The 22,467-nt window shown below is 42.3% G+C and overlaps 1 protein-coding gene across 1 annotated transcript; it reads left to right on the top strand.

Annotated features, from left to right (window-relative positions):
* The first annotated feature begins 19,470 nt into the window (after positions 1 to 19,470).
* On the top strand, positions 19,471 to 21,713 carry LOC129149941 (protein FAM200C-like). The gene is given in 4 exon segments (XM_054719810.1): positions 19,471 to 19,585; positions 19,894 to 20,922; positions 20,925 to 21,178; positions 21,180 to 21,713. Coding segments are annotated over 4 exon segments (1,932 nt in total).
* The last annotated feature ends 754 nt before the right edge of the window (positions 21,714 to 22,467 follow it).

Here is a 22,467-nt window from a genome sequence, read left to right as displayed (position 1 = left end):
AGGTGCTGAACCATGATGATGCAGAGGGCTGGCTGATAGAGGCGGGAAAAGGTGCAAATGAGGCGGCTCTTGCTGGTGCTGAGCTTGAAAAGTGCATCAACAGCTTGATGGACTAAATCGCCTTTCTGAGGAAGGTGCATGAAGAGGAGATTGCTGAGCTGCAGGTGCAGATCCAATATGCTCAGATCTCCATGGAGACGGACATGTTCTCCAAGTCCGACCTCTCTGCAGCGCACAAGGACATCGGTGCCCAGTAGGAGAAGCTCGCTGCCAAGGACATGCAGAATGCAGAAGAATGGTACAAGAGCTGCTCACCATGCTGACCAAGAGCATTGCCAAGAGCACCTCTGTGGTGTGTGCTGCCTGCTCAAGGCCAAGACCCTGGAGATCAAAGCATGCCGGGCCATGAACAAAGTGCTGGGAAAGCAGCTCTAAGAGCTGGAGGATAAGCAGAACTCTGATGTTAGTGCTATGCAGGACACAATCAACATTTTAGAACATGAGTTGAGAATTACCGAGGGTGAAATGGCATAATATTTAAAAGAATACCAGGACCTCCTCAATGTGGCTTTGGACATTGACATTGCAGCTTACAGAAAACTCTTGGAAGGTCAGGAGACCCAGCTCAGTTTCACTGGCGTGGGAAGCATAGCCAGTGGCTACAGCACCCAGAGTTCCCAGATCTTTGGTCGATCTGCCTAAGGTGGTTTACAGACTAGCTCCTACTTGATGTCCACTCACTCCCTCCCTTCTTAATACATGAGCAACGTCCAGGAGCAGATTGAGGTGGAGGAGACCATTAGGAAGCTAAGGATGAACCCCCCTCTAAAGGAGAAGCTGAAGAGGAGGATAAGGAGAAGGAAGTGGCTGACGAAGAGGAAGGAGAGGAAGAGGAAGAAGGTGCCAAGGAAGAATTTGAGGATGCAAAGGAGGAAGAAGAAGGAGGTGAAGGTGAAAGAGAAGATGCCCCAGAAGCTGAGGATGAGAAGAAAGATGAAGATGCTGGGGAGGAGCAAGCAACCAAGGAAAGACTGAGCCCTCCTTTCCTTAATTATTTCAGGAATAATCCTTATGAAACCAGGTCAACCCCGTCACCAACCAAGTGGTTAAGTTCCTGATACTATATGAATTAAGAAGTCAATATATATAACATTCTGAGGTGACTCAGGTTGGACATTAAATGTGCTATGACTTTTCTCCTTATGAAGAGTATCTGTTTGCTTGCAGAGTGACTTTCTGGCTTGCTGCCAGCCTGTGCATGGTACATGCTTATGAGTTCAGGATCTATGACAATGTGAATAATTCAGATGTTTACAATAAAAACATATGAATACATAAATTCACTGATGTTAATGTTAAACTTCATGGAAAAAATAGTCTTTTGAATCTTTGGTGGTTAGAAATTAAAGACCTCAAATCATATGCAATAAATGGTAAATAAAGTTATACTGAATGACAAAAAAAATCACAACACATTAGGGGCCAGGAAACGTTCAAAGAACTGGGCAAACATTTCCAAATCAGGAAGGGAAGTCACAGGGTGTATATTATTGCTATGAATGCAGTATTTTCTACTACTTGCAGCATGTACAATATAATGTATTAGATGCCTTCCTATCGCATGAAGTATGTTTCTCATAGAGTAATACTGGTACATATGTTATAGTTATGGCAGTATGTCATATCCTATCTATATTAATAAAAGGGTAATATGCTAATGAGACCTTCCAGCAGTCCTTCTGGACAAAGCCATGGTGGTGGGGCCGAGGCTGAGGTGGTTAGGGGTGATCAGGCCAGGAGGGGAGGGCAGTTGGGGATGAGCAGGCTGGCAGGGGCGTGCAGTTGGGGGCAATCAGGCCAGCAGGCAGAGTGGTTAGAGGTGATCCAGCAGGCAGGCAGGTGAGTGGTTAGGAGCCAGCAGTCCCGGATTGCAAGGGGTTTGTCCAACTGTCAGTTTAGGCCCGATCCCACAGGCATCTCAGATTGGAGAGGATGCAGGCCAGGATGAGAGACACCACCCTCCTCTCCCCGTGCACGAATTTCGTGCCCTGGGCCACTAGTGTGTCTATATTTAAATAGATAGTCACTCCTCTCAGAGAAGACTAAGGGAGATTTATTCCTTTATAGGATCTCACATGTCAAAGGACCTCACAGCGTCTGTAATACCTATAACAGAGGGCTAGTATTCACCACTTTATTACTTCTCTCTGTTCTAAATAGGCCTCCCCCACTTTCCTAAAGTTGAGGTTTGTGCCACCCCTGACATGGGCATGGTCACACAGGCCTGCAAGGCAGAATACAGGCTGTCAACAGTCTCTCAATAGAGACCAAAACCAGATGGGTATTTTCCTTGCCCATTTGGGCACCTGCCCTTTTGGCAACTGCATTCAAATCTGTAAGGTTAATGCAATATTATTAACACAATGAAGTACAATATTTGTACTGTGGCCACCTTAGGTAGCCAAATATTCTGCTACCATAAATGACACATGGTAGGGCTATACAAATATCTTAGGGAGGTGACTAAAGTCTATTCTTGACCTTCCCACAAAAAACAAAATTGTCTTTGTCTCTCTGGAGCCATGTCCATGAAGATGCAGGCATCATCTATGTCTACTATACAGTTTTCTGCAGGCTACTGTCAGGGCTGTGTATGGTGGCCAGTTCCTTTTTTTCTAGTCACAAACACAGTCTGTCCAATTTCCATAAAATGTATTCTGGCACGGGGGAAAGTTGTTTTGCTGTACACAGGCAGCTTAACCCCTACACAACTGGGCCTGGACCTCTGCCTAGCAAACTGCAGTTTATAAGTTCAATATGCAGCCTCCGGTTCTCCTAACCCAACGGGGTCTCGGCCAGTCCCTCAGTCAGACTCCTCCTCTCTTGGAGAATCTCAAAGTCCTGAAGGCTCCCCGGTCTAGGGAGAGTGCCTTTCCTTTGCCCATTTTGTTAACCCTGTTTACTAGTTACAGATCCCTGTCATGCTTGTCTCCTGTTGCCATTTGACTTTAAGATGCCAGTCCAAAACATCCAGAGCTGCAGTTAGAAACAGCTTTGCATATTGCAAACTGCTTCTGTGGCAGTGGCTTGGATATTAGGCCCCTTGTCTTCCCACCTGTCTTCTTTCCTGGTAGGGGCCTTGACCTTTCCCACAAGCTTCTCTGTAGGTAAGAACAGGCCATCTACCCCCCCCCTACCCCCAATCAGGTGTCTTGGCCCACCCCTTGGTCTAAGGGGTTAAATCTTTTAGCTTCTCTGGGAGAGTTCAAGGCAGAGGAAGGGGACATCAGCCCCTCCTCTTCCATCAGCAACAGGTACTGAACCTTTTCAGTACATTTGCAAATGGGAAACTTTACCAGCTTCATCCCCCGTTACTTTCACAGATCCCAGGGCCCATTGCTTGTCTCCCTTTCCTATTGTGAGTCAGAGGAAGACAATTCCTAAAGAGGGGAAAAATAGAAACAGTGGAAATTTCGGAGAAAACTACAGGCCGTTGCTGCAGCAGCCCTTCCTCCTAGAGGCTGGGGTCCGACTTGTGTAGAAAAATGACTCTTAGTTAGCCTGGAAAAGAAGGCAGAGGATGACAAGGGTGTGCAGGGAAATTTCTTGTGGAATAAAAGCCTGGGTGGCCTCCTGAAAGAAAATACCTTCAATCCAGTTACAGATGCTGTCAGAATCAGGAGTGAGAGAGGAAGGGAAAGACCAGGTTATGTCCTCCAGGAGGATCCTAATAAATAACTGAAAATGGCAAGCCAAACAAGACATGTAAGATATATATAATCAGTGTAGATGGGGTTCATGAATAGATGATTATGATAACATTAGTTGGATTTCTTTTTCTTATTATTACATATAAAACTTTTATAAATTTTAAATTTTCAAATTAGCCTTTAAAATTTCTATTCTATGTCTTTTAAAAATGCATAACCATGCCTTAGACCTTTTATTTAGTAATTTCTTATTCTTAGAAACCTCAATCCTTTAATGATTAATAAAAATAGACAGCTACTATTTCTTAGATTAACATTTATGAACACATTTTAAATGTAATTTTTCAAGAAAACATAACTAGATCTTCATTGATAAAACTAAGAGCAAGTATATTAAAACTTGTCTAGTGAAAACTGCTATATTCTTCCTTATGTAATTTCAAGTATATTGTATTGGTCTAATTTAGTATTGGAAGGGTTAAAATGAATGAACCAGGGCAAGGAAAGATTAATTGTGTTTGCAGAAAACTTGCTATCTTGAATCTAGTGTAGTTGAGATAAGACCACAGACCAGACCCCTACGCCAGCAAAGCGGTCTGCAGCCAGTAAAAATCAACAAAAACCTAACTCCCTGCTTCATAATTAACTGCAGACACTCCCCCCCACCTTTTTACATTAACCATTTACTCTGTCCTGAAACAAAGCAAATGGTCTGAGATCCTGTATATTTAGGCTTTTTACATTTAAGGCCTTCTCTCTCTAACAGCCACTCTCCCTTCCAGATTTATACCTTTAAATTAACCCCAGAATTCCAAAAATTTAACCTAATACAGCAAAATCACAGAGCAAACTAAAACCCCTAGTACAAGACATGTAAGATATATATAATCTTACAAGACATGTAAGATATATATAATCAGTGTAGATGTAAGATATATATAATCACTGATTATATATATCTTACAAGACATGTAAGATATATATAATCAGTGTAGATGTTTGTTAATCAATGACAAACAGAAATTTCATTAGCTAAGTGGGCTGATTCCCTCTCTGATGGAGAGCAAAAGACTCTGAGAAAAATAAATCTCACAGCTGCTAGAGACTTTTGCATTTCGTCACTATCTTTAAACAAATTAAACAATAGAAAGAGATAACAAATACTCTCATGTGTACAGCCAGAAGGCACAAAGTAGCTTTCGCTTCACACAGACCATTTAATGAGCAGATAATTATGCCTAGACAGACAAACATCCGTACTCACACTCTCTCAGTAGACTAGCCCAGACTGGAGCTTAACAGATAAAAGAAACAATGCCCAACTCCACAGATGGGCGTGGGGGCACTCTGGCACCCATGCCCCAGAACAGAATTCTTTTTTTTAAAAGCTTATATAATGTTTCTACTTTATTTATTTATTTATTTATTTTAATTTAATAAATCTTTATTGTTCAGATTATTACAATAGTTTCTTCTCCGCCCCCATAGTTCCCCTCCAACCAGTTCCTCCGCCCCCACTGTCCTCATCCTCCCCCCCCCCACTGTCCTCATCCATAGGTGTACAATTTTTGTCCAGTCTCTTCCTGAACCCCCCATATTCCTTTCCCCCTGAGAATTATCAGTCCCTTTCTATGCCCCTGATTCTATTATATTCACCAGTTTATTCTGTTCCTCAGATTTTTAATTCACTTGATTTTGGGTTCACTTGTTGATAGATATGTATTTGTTGTTCATAATTTTTATCTTTACTTTTTTCTTCCTCCTCTTCTTAAAGAATACCTTTCAGCATTTCATATAATACTGGTTTGGTGGTGATGAACTCCTTTAGCTTTTTCTTATCTGTGAAGCTCTTTATCTGCCCTTCCATTCTGAATGATAACTTTGCTGGGTAGAGTAATCTTGGTTGTAGTTTTTTTTTTTAAATATATCTTTATTGTTCAGATTATTACAGGTGTTCCTCTTTCCCCTCCCCCCGCATAGTTCCCCTCCACCTGATCCCCCCCCCATGCCCTTACCCCCCGCCACTGTCTTCATCCATAGGTGTAAGATTTTTGTCCAATCTCTTCCTGCACCCCTCAGATCCCCTTCCTCCTGATAATTGTCCATCCCCTCCCTTTCTATGTCCCTGATTTTATTGTATTCACCAGTCCATTCTGTTCTTCAGATTTTTTATTCACTTGATTTTTAGATTCACTTGTTGGTAGGTATGTATTTGATGTCTTTTTGTTGTTCATAATTTTTACCTTTACCTTTTTTTTCTTCTTCCTCTTCTTAAAGAATACCCTTCAGCATTTCATGTAATCCTGGTTTGGTGGTGATGAACTCCTTTAGCATTTTCTTGTCTGTGAAGCTCTTCTTCTGAACTTCAATTCTGAAAGATAGCTTTGCTGGGTAGAGTAATCTTGGTTGTAGGTTCTTGCTGTTCATCACTTTGAATATTTCTTGCCACTCCCATCTGGCCTGCATAGTTTCTGTTGAGAAATCAGCTGACAGTCGTATGGGTGCTCCCTTGTAGGTAATTAACTGTTTTTCTCTTGCTGCTTTCAAGATTCTCTCTTTGTCTTTTGCCCTTGGCATTTTAATTATGATGTGTCTTGGTGTGGTCCTTTTTGGATTCCTTTTTTTTGGGGTTCTGTGCGTTTCCTGAACTTGTAAGTCTATTTGTTTCACCAGGTGGGGGAAGTTTTCAGTCATTATTTCTTCAAATATGTTTTCAGTATCTTGCTCTCTCTCTTCTTCTGGCACCCCAAAAATTCGGATGTTGGTACGTTTAAAGCCATCCCAGAGGCTCCTTACACTATCTTCAAATTTTGGATTCTTTTTTCTTTTTGCTTTTCTGGTTGCGTGTTTTTTGCTTCTTTGAATTTCAAATCTTTGACTTGATTCTTGCGTTCCTCTCGTCGGCTGTTGGGTCTCTGTATAATTTTTTTTTTTCTTTCAGCCAGTGTATGTTTAATTTCTAGTTGGTCCTTTTTCATATACTCGAGGGTCTGGCTAAATTTATTGGCCTTTTCTAGGAAATTCTTGAAAAACCTTATAACCATGGTTTTGAATTCTATATCCAGTCGTTTGTTTTCCTCCATTTCTTTTGTTTGTGATCTGTTACTTTGTCTTCACATTTTTGCTGCTTCTCTGAGTTGGTAGGGTAGTTTTGTGTGCTAGGATTTTTATATCGCCCAGTGGGTCAGCCTCCCCAGTCACCTGAGGTGGACACTCTTGGTGCACCCCTTTGTGATCTGTGTACAGCCTTGTTGTAGTTAAGTCTTGATTGTTGTTGGTATCACTGGGAGCAATTGACCTCCAGGCCAATTGGCTATGTGTATCAGCTGTGTCTATGCCAGGAGACTTGTGCTGGAGACAGCCTTATAGGACCAGACTTGCAAAATTGCAAAAGCCTCTGTGCTCAGCTTGGATGGGGCGGAGTCTCAGGGCTGAACAGATATTCTTGGCTTCACGTCAGCCCTGCCCATGCATGCACACTTCCAGACCTCTGCCTTCAGTGGCTCCCCTGAGTTTCCGCCTGACAGTCCAGATTCCCCCAGGCTCACCTGGAACTGGGGTTCAGCGCAGGCAGAACTGGGGTTCAGTGTAGTCAGGAGCTTCTGACTCCCTTCCACTAGGGAGAGCTAGCAGCAACCTCAGCAGTCAGTCTTCCCTGCTCGCACTTGCACGTGCGCTCGAGCCTCCAGACCCTTGCCTGCTGGGGCTTCCCCGAGTCTCCGAGTTTCCGTGTGCCTTTCTCTCTACCTGACAGTCCAGACTCCTCCTGTATGAGCCTGGGTCCATGGGGTTTCGCCCGGAACTGGGGTTCAGTGCAGTCAGAACTGGAGTTTAGTGCAGTCTTTGCTTCCTTCCCCCTCCCGACAGAGAAAGCCAGCCAGGCACTTAGCCGCCCTTCCTCTCTGCACGCATGTCTCTGTACCTCAGTCCTTTGCAGCTTCTGATTCTCTGTGTGCTTTCCTCTTTCCTTCTAGTTGTAGAATTTCCACTCAGCCAGCTTTCCTGTGGTTCTGGATGATGTCCGTTCTGTCTTTTAGTTGTAGCATTGCAACTGTTGAGTGAGGCAGCTGTTTAGGTGTTCACCTATGCCGCCATCTTGATTTTCAGAACAGAATTCTTGACCAATGTTTTGGTGAGAACCTACCGGAGGAGTTAAGACTGCATCTAGTCCCCCTTCTCGGTAGCAAATTGGCTAGTCCTACACAAACAAACAGCAGGGTTAACTCATAATTCCTTAATCTAATCTGAATTCACTCACCTCCGAAGTCCCACATTTATACACCAGACAGTCTGAGTTTTTGACTTCTACTAGATATTTACCCAGAGTTTAAACAGTCCACCTGATTCCTGATTACTTTGCCTGAGGAAGTCCTTGACTTCCAGGGAGGTGATCAAGCTCCCCCTTCCACTCACTTGGAGTGGGCCAGACTGATAAGGGCCCCTACCTTACCAATTCTGTTGACAGGTCCAGAAGTGTCCATCCACTCTCTCCAGATTCCGGCTGGGTCCTTGGCTGATGTCCAAGAGCGCCCACAGTCCCCTGGTTCAATTCAGCAGAGTAGCGCCTCCAAGAGGCCTATGCGGCTCCCCTGGGCCCCAAACCCAGCCTGCTCACTGAAGGCCAAAAGGCTAAGCATGGTTACTTCCCAGCATTTCAGGGAACATTAATGTTACAGAAAACTGGAGAAGAACCAAGCAACGCTTAGAGAAATGGAGTTACATTTATTATTATTATTATTACGTGTGGGCCAGAGGAAAATGTCTCTCCAATTCTGGGCCCCACTATGGAGGAACTTTCCCTATTTATACCTTTTTACCCTCTTTGTCTCCCAAATATGGGGTTTTCTAATCCCCTTTGCAAGTTCTTAAAGAGCCCCTATGTGCTGGGGCTTTGAGACCTCAACCAAAGGCTTGGCCTGGTGCCAGCACTGATAACTTCGTCTGGGGAAGGATTAATGGCCTCTCTGAAATGGGAATAGTCTTATTTCCCTCATTATTTAAGCAATCAAGCATTTACAAAAGCCAAAATAGCAGGGTTAAAATTTCAAATAGCTGTTTTTATATAAGATGGATGCTTCATTAGGAGCCAGCTGTCCTGGATTGTGAGAGATGTCCGACTGCCAGTTTAGGCCCAATTCCTGAGGGGACCCGGATTGAGGAGAGTGCAGCCTGGGCTGAGGGGACCAACCTCCCCTGCACAAATTTTGTGCAACAGGCTTCTAATCTATCTATATAATATGCAAATTAGCCGGGACACCATAATGTTACGACCGAACAGTAGGGACCTGAGGTCTGAAAGGTTGGTGACTGCTGGACAAGAGTATTATGTTTTAGTGATATGTTTATTATAAAATAACTAGAGGACTGGCCTTGCTCCTCTGCCCCCCCCCCTTCTCCCCCCCCCCCCCCCCGCGATTTGGGTGATGAACTCCTTTAGCTTTTTCTGGTCTGTGGAGCTCTGTATCTGGCCTTCAATTCTAAATGATCTTTCCTGGGTAGAGAAGGACATGGCAAGAAATATTCAAAGTGATGAAGAGCAAGGACCTGCAGCCAGGGTGACCTTCCTTTTGAAAGGATGAGGCTGCTCTGGGGGCTGAGGGTTCTTTCTTTGTGAAACCCGGGTCAGTCTTTGCATCAGGCTAGTAGAATTGCTGAGGCCTATTTGAGAGTCACCATGCCTGGGAGCATGATCTCAGAACAGTTAAAAACACATTTGTGAAGGGATGTTATGGGTTCTCTCTCACAAAAAAGCCCACGCGTGTCTGTGGTACACCAACAGGATTGCTTTAACACTGAAGTCTCCATCTGCAAAGCCACCCGCCTCCAGAAGCTGGTAGGAGATTGAAAGAGGCTGCGTAGATGAGGCCAGTGTGAACTGACCTGACAGGTGTCAGCTGCTCGGACATCTGAGCCCCAGGATGGGGAGACAGGCTCTGACATCACTACCGCACAGAGGATTTGACAGCATCTGCAGCAGCTTCAGAGCTTGTTGCTATTTTGTTTAATTTCTATCTCCTTTTCCTTTTAACTTCTCCAGGTTGCATGCCTTCAAGAGAGGCACAATCTTTGCTGCCTCCTAGGTGGAGAGCATGCCTTCGATCTGCATCCACATGTAGCTGGACAGAGTCCTGTTTAGAAACATGTGTGAGTCTTGCATTATTTGCACTATTACTGATAAAGAGGGTTTTAGATTCTGGCATGTAAGTATGTTTCCTGCTTATTCATGATGGCAGGAGGCCGAGTTAAGCCACATGCACAGCCACAGTTCAGTCATTCATAAGCCTCCATCCAAGGGCAGTGATGCAGGTGCTTCACGCAAAGAGGGGGCCAGGGAGCAGGGTCAGACAGCAAATGCAGAACATAGCCATCTGGGGCTCTGCTTTTCCCAAACCTTCTGTCTCAGTCCAGATCTTCCCGCTCCAGGTCTGTAGCATCTTCCTCTTGAGGCAGATTCAGGCATCTGCAGGACATGAATTTTATCACCTGCTGTTTCTCTGTGTGGGTGGTCAACAAGGGGTTCCTGAATCAGGCTTCCTTTGGCATTGCGGTGGTGGTGGGGTATAGAATGAAGGTGCAAACACAACCAGTGCTGACTCCTCGCTGAGTGCCTTCTGTATACCTTCCATATACCTGGCAAGCATATCTACCTCAGAAGGGTTGCCTACAGCTCAGTTGCATGCTCCTTGTGTCCATGACCAGCAGTTGGGGGGGGGGGGGCGATTGGGGCCTATTAGGCTGGTTGGCTGCTGCAGTGTGTGTCATAGCGACCAATCATTCCAGTCTTTCTGCTGTAATGGTCACTGGGGTTATATATATATAGACTAGTGGCCAGGTGCATGAAATTTGTGCAAGCAGGGGGGTGTTCCCTCAGCCCAGCCTGCACCCTCTCCAATCAGACATCCCTCTCGCAATCTGGGACCACTGGCTCTTAACCACTCACCTGCCTGCATGCCTGATTGCCCCTAACTGCCCTCCCCTGCCAGCCTGGTTGCCCCTAACTTCCCTCCCCTGCTGGCCTGATGTTACCCTCAACTTCCCTCCCCTGCTGACCTGATCTCACTCTCAACAGCCTCTCCTGCTAGCCAATTTGGTTTTGATTGGGTTTTATCTATGCCAGTCAGCATTTCAAAAGCTCTTCCTCCTAGGCAGCCATTGGCTTCTCACAGTCCACCCAGATTTGGTTCTGATTGGTTGGTTTCTATGCCAATCAGCGTCTCAGGGCCTACCTCTGGGCCTGATCAGAGAGGCAGGGCTGATCAGCAGCCCACATGGAGGCCCAGAGAGAAAAAGAGGCATGGCTGCTGGCGAAGCCTGGAGAGAAAGAGAGAGGCAACAGCTGATCAACAGATGGCAAGGAGGATGCGGGTCAGACCCTGCTTCTCTCTTCAGACCTCTCTCCAGTCCTGATCCGCAGCCCACTTGGCAGTCAGTGCTGGGTCGCCACACCCATACTAGCAGCAGTCAGTGCTGGGTCACCACAGCAACCCAGCACTGACTGCAAGACTGACATCCGGTGTATAGTCGAGCCTTTAGTCGGTCTTTATGGACCTTGGGTTTTTATGTATTAGGATATTCTAGGCTTTTCATCTGTAAACATTGTTTGAGGTATGTATTAAATTAATTTCCCTAGAGCAAATTTGCTTTTTCTTCCCCCCCCCCCATTTTTTATTAAGGTATTACATGTGTATATACCTTCCCATTGCCCTCCCCACACCACTCCCATACATGCCCTAACCCCCCAGTGTCTTGCATTCATTGGGTATGCATACATGCCTGCATACAAGTCTTTTGATTGATCTCTTATCTCCCGCACCTCTCCCTAAACTTCCCGCTGTAATTCGACAGTCTGTTTGATGCTTTACTGCCTCTGTATCTATCTTTCTGTTCATCAGTTTATAATGTTCTTTATTATCCACAAATGACTGAGATCATGTGGTATTTTTCTTTCATTGACTGGCTTATTTCAGTTAGCATAATGCTCTCCAGTTCCATTCAGGTTGCTATAAATGGTAAGAATTTCTTCTTTTTTATGGCAGAATAGTATTCCATTGTGTAGATGTACCATAGTTTCTGATCCAGTCATCTGCTGAAGGCACCTAGGCTGTTTCCAAATCTTAGCTATTGTAAATTGTGCTGCTATGAACATAGGGGTGCATATATCCTTTGTGATTGTTGTTTCCAGTTTCTTAGGATATATTCCTAGGAGTGGCATTACTGGGTCAAATGGGAGTTCCATTTTCAGTTTTTTGAGGAAACTCCATACTGTTCTCCACAATGGCTGCACCAGTCTGCATTCCCACTAGCAGTGCACGAGTGTTCCTTTTTCTCCACATCCTCGCCAGCACCTGTCGTTTGTTGATTTGTTGATAATAACCACTCTTACAGTTTTGAGATGGTACTGCATTGTTTTGATTTGCATCTCTCAGGTAATTAGTGACTTTGAGCATGTTTTCATATGTCTCTTGGCCTTCCTTCTGTCTTCTATCAAAAAGATTCTATTTAGGTCCATTGACCATTTTTTTTATTGGATTCATTTTCCTTTTATTAAGTTGTATAAGTTCCCTGTAGATATTGGAGATTAAACCTTTATCAGTGATACCATTTGCAAATATGCTCTCCCATACAGTGGGCTTTCTTGTTGTTTTGTTGATGATTTCTTTTGCTGTGCAAAAGCTTTTTATTTTGATGTAGTCCCACTTGTTTATTTTCTCTTTAGTTTCCATTGCCCTAGGAGTAGTATCAGTGAATAAATTGCTTTGGCATATGTCTGAGATTACTCTGCCTGTGGATTCTTCTAGTATTGTTATGGTTTCCCGTCTTATGTTTAAGTCCTGTATCCATTTTGAGTTTATTTTTGTGTATGGTGTAAGTTGGTGGTCAAGATTCATTTTTTTTTTGCATGTATCTGTACAATTTTCCCAACAACATTCATTGAAGAGATTGTCTTGACTCCATTGTATATTTATGCCTCCTTTGTCAAATAATAATTGAGCATAGTGGTTTGGGTTGATATCTGGGTTCTCTATTCTATTCCACTGGTCTATATGCCTGTTCTTGTGCCAGTACCAGGCTGTTTTGAGAACAGTGGCTTTGTAATACAGCTTGAAATCTGGTATTGAGATCCCTCTTACTTTGTTCTTCTTTCTCAGGATTGCTGCAGCTATTCGGGGTCTTTTCTTATTCCAGATGAATTTTTGGAGAGTTCTTTCTACATCTGTGAAGTATGCCTTTGGTATATTAGTGGGGAGTGCATTGAATCTATAGATTGCTTTGGGAAGTATGGACATTTTAATGATATTGATTCTACCAATCTATGAACACGGTATGCTCCTCCATCTATTTATGTCTTCCCCTATCTTTTTTTTCAATGTCTTGTAGTTTTCTGAGTAGAGGTCTTTTACCGCCTTAGTTAAGTTTATTCCTAGGAATCTTAATTTTTTTGTGCGATGGTAAATGGGATTGTTTTCTTAGCCTCTCTTTCTGTAAGTTCACTGTTGGTGTATAGAAATGCCATAGATTTTTGGCCTTAATTTTGTATCCTGCTACATTGTCGAATTCATTTATTAACTCTAATAGTTTTTTGATGGAGTCTTTAGATTTTTCTATGTACAGTGTCATGTTATCTGCGAATAAGGACAGTTTTGCTTCTTCTTTTCCAATTTGGATGCATTTTATTTCTTCATCTTGTCTAATCACAATGGCTAGTACTTCCAGTACTATGTTGAAAAGGAGTGGTGATAGTGGGAATCCCTGTCTTGTTCCTGTTCTTAGGGGAAATGGTTTTAGTATTTGTCCATTGAGTATGATGTTGGCTGTGGGTTTTTCATATATGGCTTTAATTATGTTGAGGTATGAGCCTTGTATTCCCACCTTGCTGAGAGTTTTTATCAAAAATGGGTGTTGGATTTTGTCAAATGCTTTTTCTGCATCAATTGATATGACTATGTGGTTTTTATCTCTCAATTTGTTTATGTGATGTATCACGTTTATTGATTTGCGGATATAATACCATCCTTACAACCCTGGGATAAATCCTACTTGGTCATGGTGTATGATCTTTCTGATGTACTGCTGGGTCTGATTTGTTAGAATTTTCTTGAGGATTTTGGCATCTATGTTCATGAGGGATATTGGCTTGTAATTCTCTTTCATTGTGTTGTATTTATCTGGTTTTGGTATTAGGGTGATGCTGGCTTCATAGAAGGAGCTTGGAAGTGTTCCTTCCTCTTGAATTTTTTGAAAAAGTCTGAGGAGGATAGGTTTTAGTTCTTCCTTGAATGTTTGGTAAACCTCCGCTGTATAGTTGTCTGGCCCTGGGCTTTTATTTGCTGGAAGCTTTTTAATGACTGCTTCAATTTCTTCCATAGTTATTGGCCTGTTGAGATGTTTAGATTCTTCCTAATTGAGTTTTGGAAGGTTGTATTTTTCTAGGAATATGTCCATTACCTCTAGGTTGTCTAGTTTGTTGGAATAGAGTAGTTCATAATATTTTTTAACAATGCTTTGTATTTCTGTGGGGTCTGTTGTTATTTCTCCTCTTTCATTTCTGATTTTGTTTATTTGGGTTCTTTCTCTTTGCTTCTTGGTGAGCCTGGCCAGAGGTTCATCAATCTTATTTATCCTTTAAAAGAACCAAATCTTGGTTTTGTTGATGTTTTGTATTGTTTCTTTGGTCTCTATGTTATTTATTTCCATTCTGATCTTTATTATTTCTTTCCTTCTGCTTACACTGGGCTTTTCTTTTTTCTCTGTTTCTAACTCTTTGAGTTGTATGGTTAGATAATTTATTACCATTGTTTCTTTTTTTTTTTTTTTTTTGCACTTGGCTTGTAGACCTATGGATTTCCCTCTCAAGACTGCTTTTGCTGTGTCCCATAGATTTTGGATTGTTGTGTTTTCATTGTCATTTGTTGCCATGATGTTTTTTTATTTCTTCTTTGATCTCTCTGATAACCCAGTCATTGTTTAATAGCATGCTATTTAGTCGCAAAGTGTTTGATTTTTTTGGACTTTTTTTATTGTAGTTGATTTCCAGTTTTATGCTATTGTGATCTGAGAAGATGCTGGATATGATTTCTATCTTCTTGAATTTGAAGAGTCTTTGCCTGTGTCTTAATATGTGACCTATCCTTGAAAATGTTCCATGTGCATTGGAGAAGAATGTATATTCTGTATCTTTGGAGTGGAATGTTCTAAAGATGTCAATTAAGTCCATCTAATCTAGTGTGTCATTTAGGATAGCTTTTTCTTTGCTGATTTTTGTTTTGATGATTTATGCAGTGGTGTCAGTGGGGTATTAAAGTCCCCTACTATGACTGTATTGCTATCAATCTCTCCCTTGTTATCTTCCCAAAGTTGTTTTATGTATTTGGGTGCTCCTGTGTTGGGTGCTTATATGTTTACCAGAGTTATATGTTCTTGTTTAATTGCTCCCTTTAGTATTATGTAGTGGCCTTCCTTATCTATTGTTATGGCCTTTACTTTGAGGTCTATTTTATCAGATGTAAGTATTGCAACCCCAGCTTTTTTCTCATTTCCATTTGCCTGAAAAATGTTTTTCCATCCCTTCACTCTCAGTCTGTGTGAATCCTTTGTTCTGAGGTGGGTCTCTTGCAGACAGCAAATATATGGGTCCCATTTTCTTATCCATTCAGCTATCCTAGTCTTTTGATTGATGCATTTAGTCCATTTACTTTTAATGTTATTATTGACAAGTACATGGTTGTTGTCATATTTTTCTTTAATCTTTGTGTTTCTTCTTGCCTTTCTACTTCTTCTTTTTACAACAGTCCCTTCAGCATTTCTTGCATTGCTTCCTTCATAGTGATAAACTCTCTTAGTCCTTTTTTGTCTATGAAACTCCTGATTCCCCCTTCAATTTTGAATGATAGCCTTGCTGGGTATAGTATTCTTGGGTTACATCCCTTGCTTTGCATCACTTTGTAAATTTCATTCCATTCCCTTCTGGCCTGGTGTGTTTCTGTTGAGAAATCCATTGATATTCTAATATGAGAACCCTTGTGGTTAACTTTCTGTCTCTCTCTGGATGCCTTTAAGATTCCTACTTTGTCATTGTTGTTTGCCAGTTTAATTATGATGTATCTTGGTGTTGGTTTTTTAAGGTTCATCTTGTTTGGGACTCTCTGTGCTTCTTGGACCTGCATTTTTTTTTTTCTTGCCAGTATCAGGGAAGTTTTCTGTCATTATTTCTTCAAACAGGTTTTCTATTCCTTGCTTCTCTTCCTCTCCTTCTGGTACCCCTATTATGCGAATATTGTTTCATTTTGTGTTGTCCCAAAGCTCCCTTAGGCTCTCCTCTTGCTTTCTAAGTCTTCTTTCCAGTTGCTGCTGTGTTTGTGTGTTTTTTCCTACCTTGTCTTCTAATTCGCTGATTCCATCCTCAGCCTCTTGTAGTCTACTGTTTAAGCCTTCCATTGTGTTCTTTATTGCAATTATGTTGTTCTTCATCTCCTCTTGGTTCTTTTTCATGTTGGCTACATTCTCATTCAGCTCCTTATAATTCTCATTGAGTTGCGTGTATTTGTAATCCAGCCGTTTAAACATCCTTATAACCATTACTCTGAATTCTTTGTCTGTTAAGCTGCTAGCCTCAATTTCATTTAACTCCCTTTCTGGTGATTCCTCTTTTTCTTTCCTTTGGGGGTTGCTTTTTTGTCTTCCCATGTTTTCCTGTAATGTTTTAACCTTTTGCACTCGGATGTCGAGTGTGACTCGACATGGTTAGCATTGGTAGCAACTCTTTTTATAGTCTTTGAATGTATCAATAATTTGAAATATAAAAAAATCCAAATAAATAAGTTTGTATGAAAAGAAACTCGGTTTTTCATTCTACTGCCGCACTTTGTAAAATCTGGGGTATTTAAAAAATGAAATCCCGAGTAGAATAATGGAATCAAGAAAAAAGCAAGCGAGTGCAAAGGGTTAATTGTAGATCCAATTTCTTTTCTACCCAGGTTCTTTTGTGGATGTTGCTACTGGTATAATCTCTCAGTCCTCCTGGGCTTGGAAATCTAATGTAGCTTCCTACTTGAGCTATTTGGGTTCTCTTGATGTAGGCCTGCGAGCTTGAGAGTCACAACTGCAGTGTCTAGAAGTCAGAAGCTGTGGAGGGGAGTGTCCCAATTTTTGCTGTCTTGCACCCTTAGTTGAAATCACGCGTGCCCAGCAGGGACTCACTGTGGCACCCAGGAACCGTCTGTTGGGTGATGGGGTTCAGGGGGCCTGCACTCTGGAAAGGCGTGACTGTGGTGTCCAGAGTTCTGTAGTTGTAGGGTGGGCAGACTCAGCTTTTGCTGTTGTACCTGTGGTGGATAGGCGCTCATTCCCAGTGGTGGCTCACAAGGGAACCCATAGTACGTTTGCCTGCGAGGCATACTGAAGCTCTCTGAAGGGCTCTGGCAGTGTAGCCATGTAATTGAGGCACCTGTGGGAAGGTCTCCAGGATGAGTGAATTCAGAATTTCTACTGCCGGGGTGGGGGGGGAGCAGTGTGCCCCTGTTGGTCCAAGATCACACCCAGGGAGAGCTCACAGTGGCTCCCACTATTTCCATGTGAGTAGATGGGCTCAGGGTGCCTGCCTGTTGGAAATTTGCATCTGTGGAGGTGCGTTTGCCAGCGCAGAGCTCTGATGCACTCTGAAGGGTCCTGGCACTGAGGTTGAGCAGCTGGGGTGAATGTAGGCAGTTATTTAGGAAGAGGGAGTTCAGAATTTCTACTGCGGGGCAATGCATCCTTGTCTGTACAGAATCACACCCAGCAGGGGCTCAAAGCACCTCCCCAGAGGACCCTGTGGATATATGGGTTCCAGGTGCCTTCCCTTGTCTGTGTTGGTTTGCCTGTGCAGAGCTCTGATGCACTCTGAGGGGCCCTGGCACTGAAGTTGCACAGCTGGGGTGTCCATGGACAGTTATTCAGGAAGAAGGAGTTCAGAATTTCTACTGCAGGGCTGCGTGCCCTGGTCTGTACAAAATCACATCCACCGGGCTCCCAGTGGCTCCCAGGTGCTGCCTAAGGAGTGGAGTGCCCTGGCTGCCTGCGAGGCTGTAAAGACAGGAATGTTTTGTCCAGAGTTCTGCCGCTGGGGAGGGGGAGGTTGCACTTACTGCTGCCTAGCAGCACACCTTTGGAGGTGTAGATCCCAGGTTCCACAGGTCTGCAGATGGGGTAGCAGGATTTTGGCTGGAGTGGCTGCTGGGTCACAGGGCACTTCCAAGGCCTGTCTGGTTGGTGGTGTTGATGAGTTCCTAAAAAAGGCCATTCTCCCCTTCAAGATGGTGTGGGCTCCGTGCTGGAGTCCCCCAGTCCAGGGAGTGCTCGCAGTGGTGGTAGTCTCTCCTTGTCCAAGATAGCCTGTCTGCCAGCCCGTGCTGCTCCTGCAGGGATTTAACTGTCCCTTACTCACTCACACATCCCCCACATACATCCACACACTCTCCTTTCATACCCTCACTCACTCACTTCCTCTCCCTCACCTCCATTCTGCCAGCCACCATCTTCCTCTCTCTGCTTTTTCTTTTAATACTATAAAACTAGGACCACTTTAAACTAAAATTTGGCTCTGTAGTTCATAAGTCATATACATGCATTAATTCCTGCTCCTAAATTCATAAATGGTGGGTATTTTTCTCAGGATAGATGTTTTCTATCTCACGCACTATGTGTGCCTCTTTCTTTCAGGATCCTAGCTTTATGTTTGAGATTCAAATGCTATGTCTTATCCTATTTGTGTCCCTAATTTTCCTCTTGTTTCTGCATTTGTTACCAAAGATATAGGCCACCCAGTACAGCAAAATTCACTTAAGAAACATCAGATTTATCACTATATAGTATACTATTATGGATTTAAGCTTTATTTTTAAAATATTTTAAAGTTCTTTACTCTAAACTGCTACAGAAAACCAGAGAAGAACCAAGCAACACTTAGAGAGATGGAGTTACATTTACTATTATTTGTGTGGGCCGAGAGAAAAATGTCTCTCAAATTCTGGGCAAAGTTACACAGAAAGTTTCCTGTATTTATACCTTTTTACCCTCTTTGTCTCCCAAATATGGGGCTTTCTAATCCTCTTTGCAATTTCTTAAAGAGCTCTATGTGCTGGGGCTTTGAGACCTCAACCAAAGGTCTGGCCTGGTGCCAGCACTGATAACTTTGTCCGGGGAAGGTTTAATGGCCTCTCTGAAATTGGAGTAGTCTTATTTCCCTTATTATTTAAGCAAGCAAGCATTTACAGAAACCAAAATAGCAGGGTTAAAATTTCAAACAGGAGTTTTTATATAAGATGGATGCTTCATTCCCCACTGGTTTTATGTACATGAGTCAAATCATTGACTCTTTTCGGTCATTTTTGGGGAGGGAGTTATATTGATCCCTGAGGACTATAAGCTTAATAGAATTAATTCTCTGCTGAATAAAGTCAGTGGTCCTGTTTATAAGATAAGGGCCTGGAATGAGGGCCAGGAATAATCTCTAGAGCAGCGGTTCTCAACCTGTGGGTCACGACCGCTTTGGGGGTCGAACGACCCTTTCACAAGAGTCGCCTAAGACCATCAGAAAACACATATTTCCGATGGTCTTAGGAACCAAGACACCGCTCCTCTATCTGTCTCCAGGCGGGTCCGCCCACATGCAGATATGCCCACATACGAGTACCCGGTGTGATGACATCATCGCGCCAACCCCATCACACACACCCCGTACAAATACAGGTGTATGTCTCAGGGTTGGTGCCATAATGTACTTATGCGGACCAGTCACACATGTGTAGAGAGCAGCTACTGTGTAGAGAGCAGCTACTATGTAGAAAGCAGCTGCTGTGTTAAAAGCAGCTACTGTGTTGAAAGCAGCAGTATTGGAGGTAAAATGACACTTCATGAATTATAATTACTGGGTAAATGTAAAATCATGTACTGTAAAATCATCAACTACTGCAAAAAAAAAAAAAATCTGTACCATGGGAACTTAATCTGGATGCTGATTGGTCTTTTTATATTCAGCTGTGGTTGATGTGAATACTGCCCCCTTGTGATAGTAACAGGTATGTAAAAAAACAACAACACAGAGAATGGTAAATCATAGGAAACTTTAATGAACCGTACTGACTGAACTATGCCATGTATCATCTTTTGTATTATTAAAGCTATTGTTATATATTATTTTCATTAGCAAACCATCCCATGACAATGGATCATGTAGAGAAGAATGTTAAGAAAAGAAAATATAGTGAGGATTTTTTACAGTATGGTTTTACCTCAATAATTACAGCAGGAATTGAGAAACTGCAATGTGTTATTTGTTGTGAAGTTCTATCAGTCAAATCTATGAAGCCAAACAAACTAAAACACCATTTTGATAGCAAGCATCTGAACTTTGCCGACAAGGATACCAACTATTTCAGAAGCAAAGCTGATGGACTCAAGAAAGCCAGACTTGGCACTGGTGGCAAGTACTACAAACAAAACATAGCAGCAGTTGAAGCTTCATATTTGGTGGCACTCAGAATCGCCAGAGCTATGAAACCTCACACCATTGCTGAGGATTTACTGTTGCCAGCGGCCAAAGACATTGTTCGAGTTATGATTGGAGATGAATTTGTTATGAAATTGAGTGCAATTTCCTTATCTAATGACACTGTCCGCAGAAGAATAGATGACATGTCTGCTGATATTCTTGATCGGGTAATCCAGGAAACTAAATCTGCTCCACTTCCAATATTTAGTATCCAGCTTGATGAATCTACAGACGTTGCAAACTGTTCACAGTTACTGGTTTACGTGAGGTATATTAATAATGGCGACTTCAAAGATGAGTTTCTTTTTTGCAAACCTCTTGAAACGACAACTACTGCACATGATGTATTTGACACAGTTGGTTCATTTCTGAAAGAGCATAAGATCTCCTGGGAAAAGGTTTGTGGTGTTTGCACAGATGGTGCTCCAGCTATGCTAGGATGTCGATCTGGATTTCAATGTTTGGTACTGAATGAGTCACCAAAAGTCATCAGAATTCACTGTATGATTCATCAGCAAATATTAGCAAAGAAGATGCTGCCACAAGAGTTACAAGAAGTAATGAAAAACGTCATAAGTTCTGTCAATTTTGTAAAGGCGAGCATTTTAAACAGTCGACTATTTTCGCAACTGTCCAATGAGTTGGATGCACCGAACAATGCTCTGCTATTTCACACTGAAGTGAGATGTTGTTGAGAGGAAAAGTTTTAAAACGTGTTTTTGGACTTCATGATGAACTCAAAACGTTTTTTAATCAGAAAGCAAGACCGCAGTTCAAAGCACTTTTCAGCACTAAAAGTGAACTGCAGAAAATAGCTTACTTGGTTGACATCTTTGCCATATTGAATGAGTTAAATTTATCACTGCAAGGACCAAATGTAACATGTCTCGATTTGTCTGAAAAGACCCGATCATTGCAAATGAAACTTCAGCTTTGGCAAAAAGAGATTGGATGAAAATAAAATTTACATGTTGCCTACCTTATCTGCTTTCTTTGAGGAACATGACAATGAACCAGACAAAAGGATTACAATGATAATTTCTGTGAAAGAAAACTTGCACATGCTTGCAGATGAAATTTCATCGTACTTTCCAAATCTACCTGACACCCCATTTGCACTTGCCAGAAGCCCATTCATAGTCAAAGTTGAAGATGTTCCTGAGACAGCACAAGAGGAGTTCATTGACCTTATTAACAGCGAGGCAGTGAGAAGTGATTTCTCTACAATGCCAGTTACAAAATTCTGGATCAAGTGTTTGCAGTCTTATCCTGTTCTGTCTGAGACTGTGTTGTGCCTTCTTCTTCCATTTCCAACAACATACCTTTGTGAAAGAGGGTTTTCTAGCTTGTTGATTATCAAGTCTAAATACAGAAGTAGACTTGTTGTGGAAGATGATCTTCGTTGTGCTCTTGCAAAGACTGCCCCGAGAATTTCTGATCAGGTGAGAAAGCAGCAATCTCAACTTTTGCACTGACATTGGCTTTTTACGCATACTGTCGCAAAATGTAGCAATGTAGTTTCCTGTTGTTACATTAAGACTGTTACCCATGCTACAGCATGCTTCAAGACAAACTTTCATTTATTTGTAATTAGAAATAAATATTTCACAATATATAATTACATATTGTTTTTGTGATTAATCACTATGCTTTAATTATGTTCAATTTGTAACAATGAAAATACATCCTGCATATCAGATATTTACATTAAGATTCATAAGAGTAGCAAAATTACAGTTATGAAGTAGCAACGAAAATAATTTTATGGTTGGGGGTTAACACAACATGAGGAACTGTATTAAAGGGTCATGGCATTAGGAAAGTTGAGAACTACTGCTCTAGAGGGTCCGAAGAGTCCTGGACTTTCTATTTTGCCTGGCTGTCTTAAACTGGATGTGATGAAGACAAATTGGGATCCCGTTGACCTTAACTGTCATAGGGATGGTCTTTTCCAGGTAGGAGTCAGTCCTTGGGTGGCAAATTTCTTTACCAAAACAGTGTCACCAGGGTGGAAGGGATGAACCGGATCAGAAATTGGTACAGGCAGAGCGTCTCAGCTGCATTTGTACTGCTTTCTGGGTGGACTATAAAGCCTATAAGAACTTGAGTAGAGATTGGTTATGGATTTCATATTTTATTCACTAGAATCTGTAGAGGCCCCACTGGTTTTTAGGGCAGCCTCCCAGGCTGCTTCTTCTGCTGCTACTGCCTGGAGTTAGGAGACACAAT

Source organism: Eptesicus fuscus, chromosome 1 (assembly GCF_027574615.1).
Source record: "Eptesicus fuscus isolate TK198812 chromosome 1, DD_ASM_mEF_20220401, whole genome shotgun sequence".
NCBI lineage: Eukaryota > Metazoa > Chordata > Mammalia > Chiroptera > Vespertilionidae > Eptesicus > Eptesicus fuscus.
The sequence above is the reverse complement of the archived record's forward strand: the minus strand, read 5'-3'. Positions and strand labels throughout refer to the sequence as shown.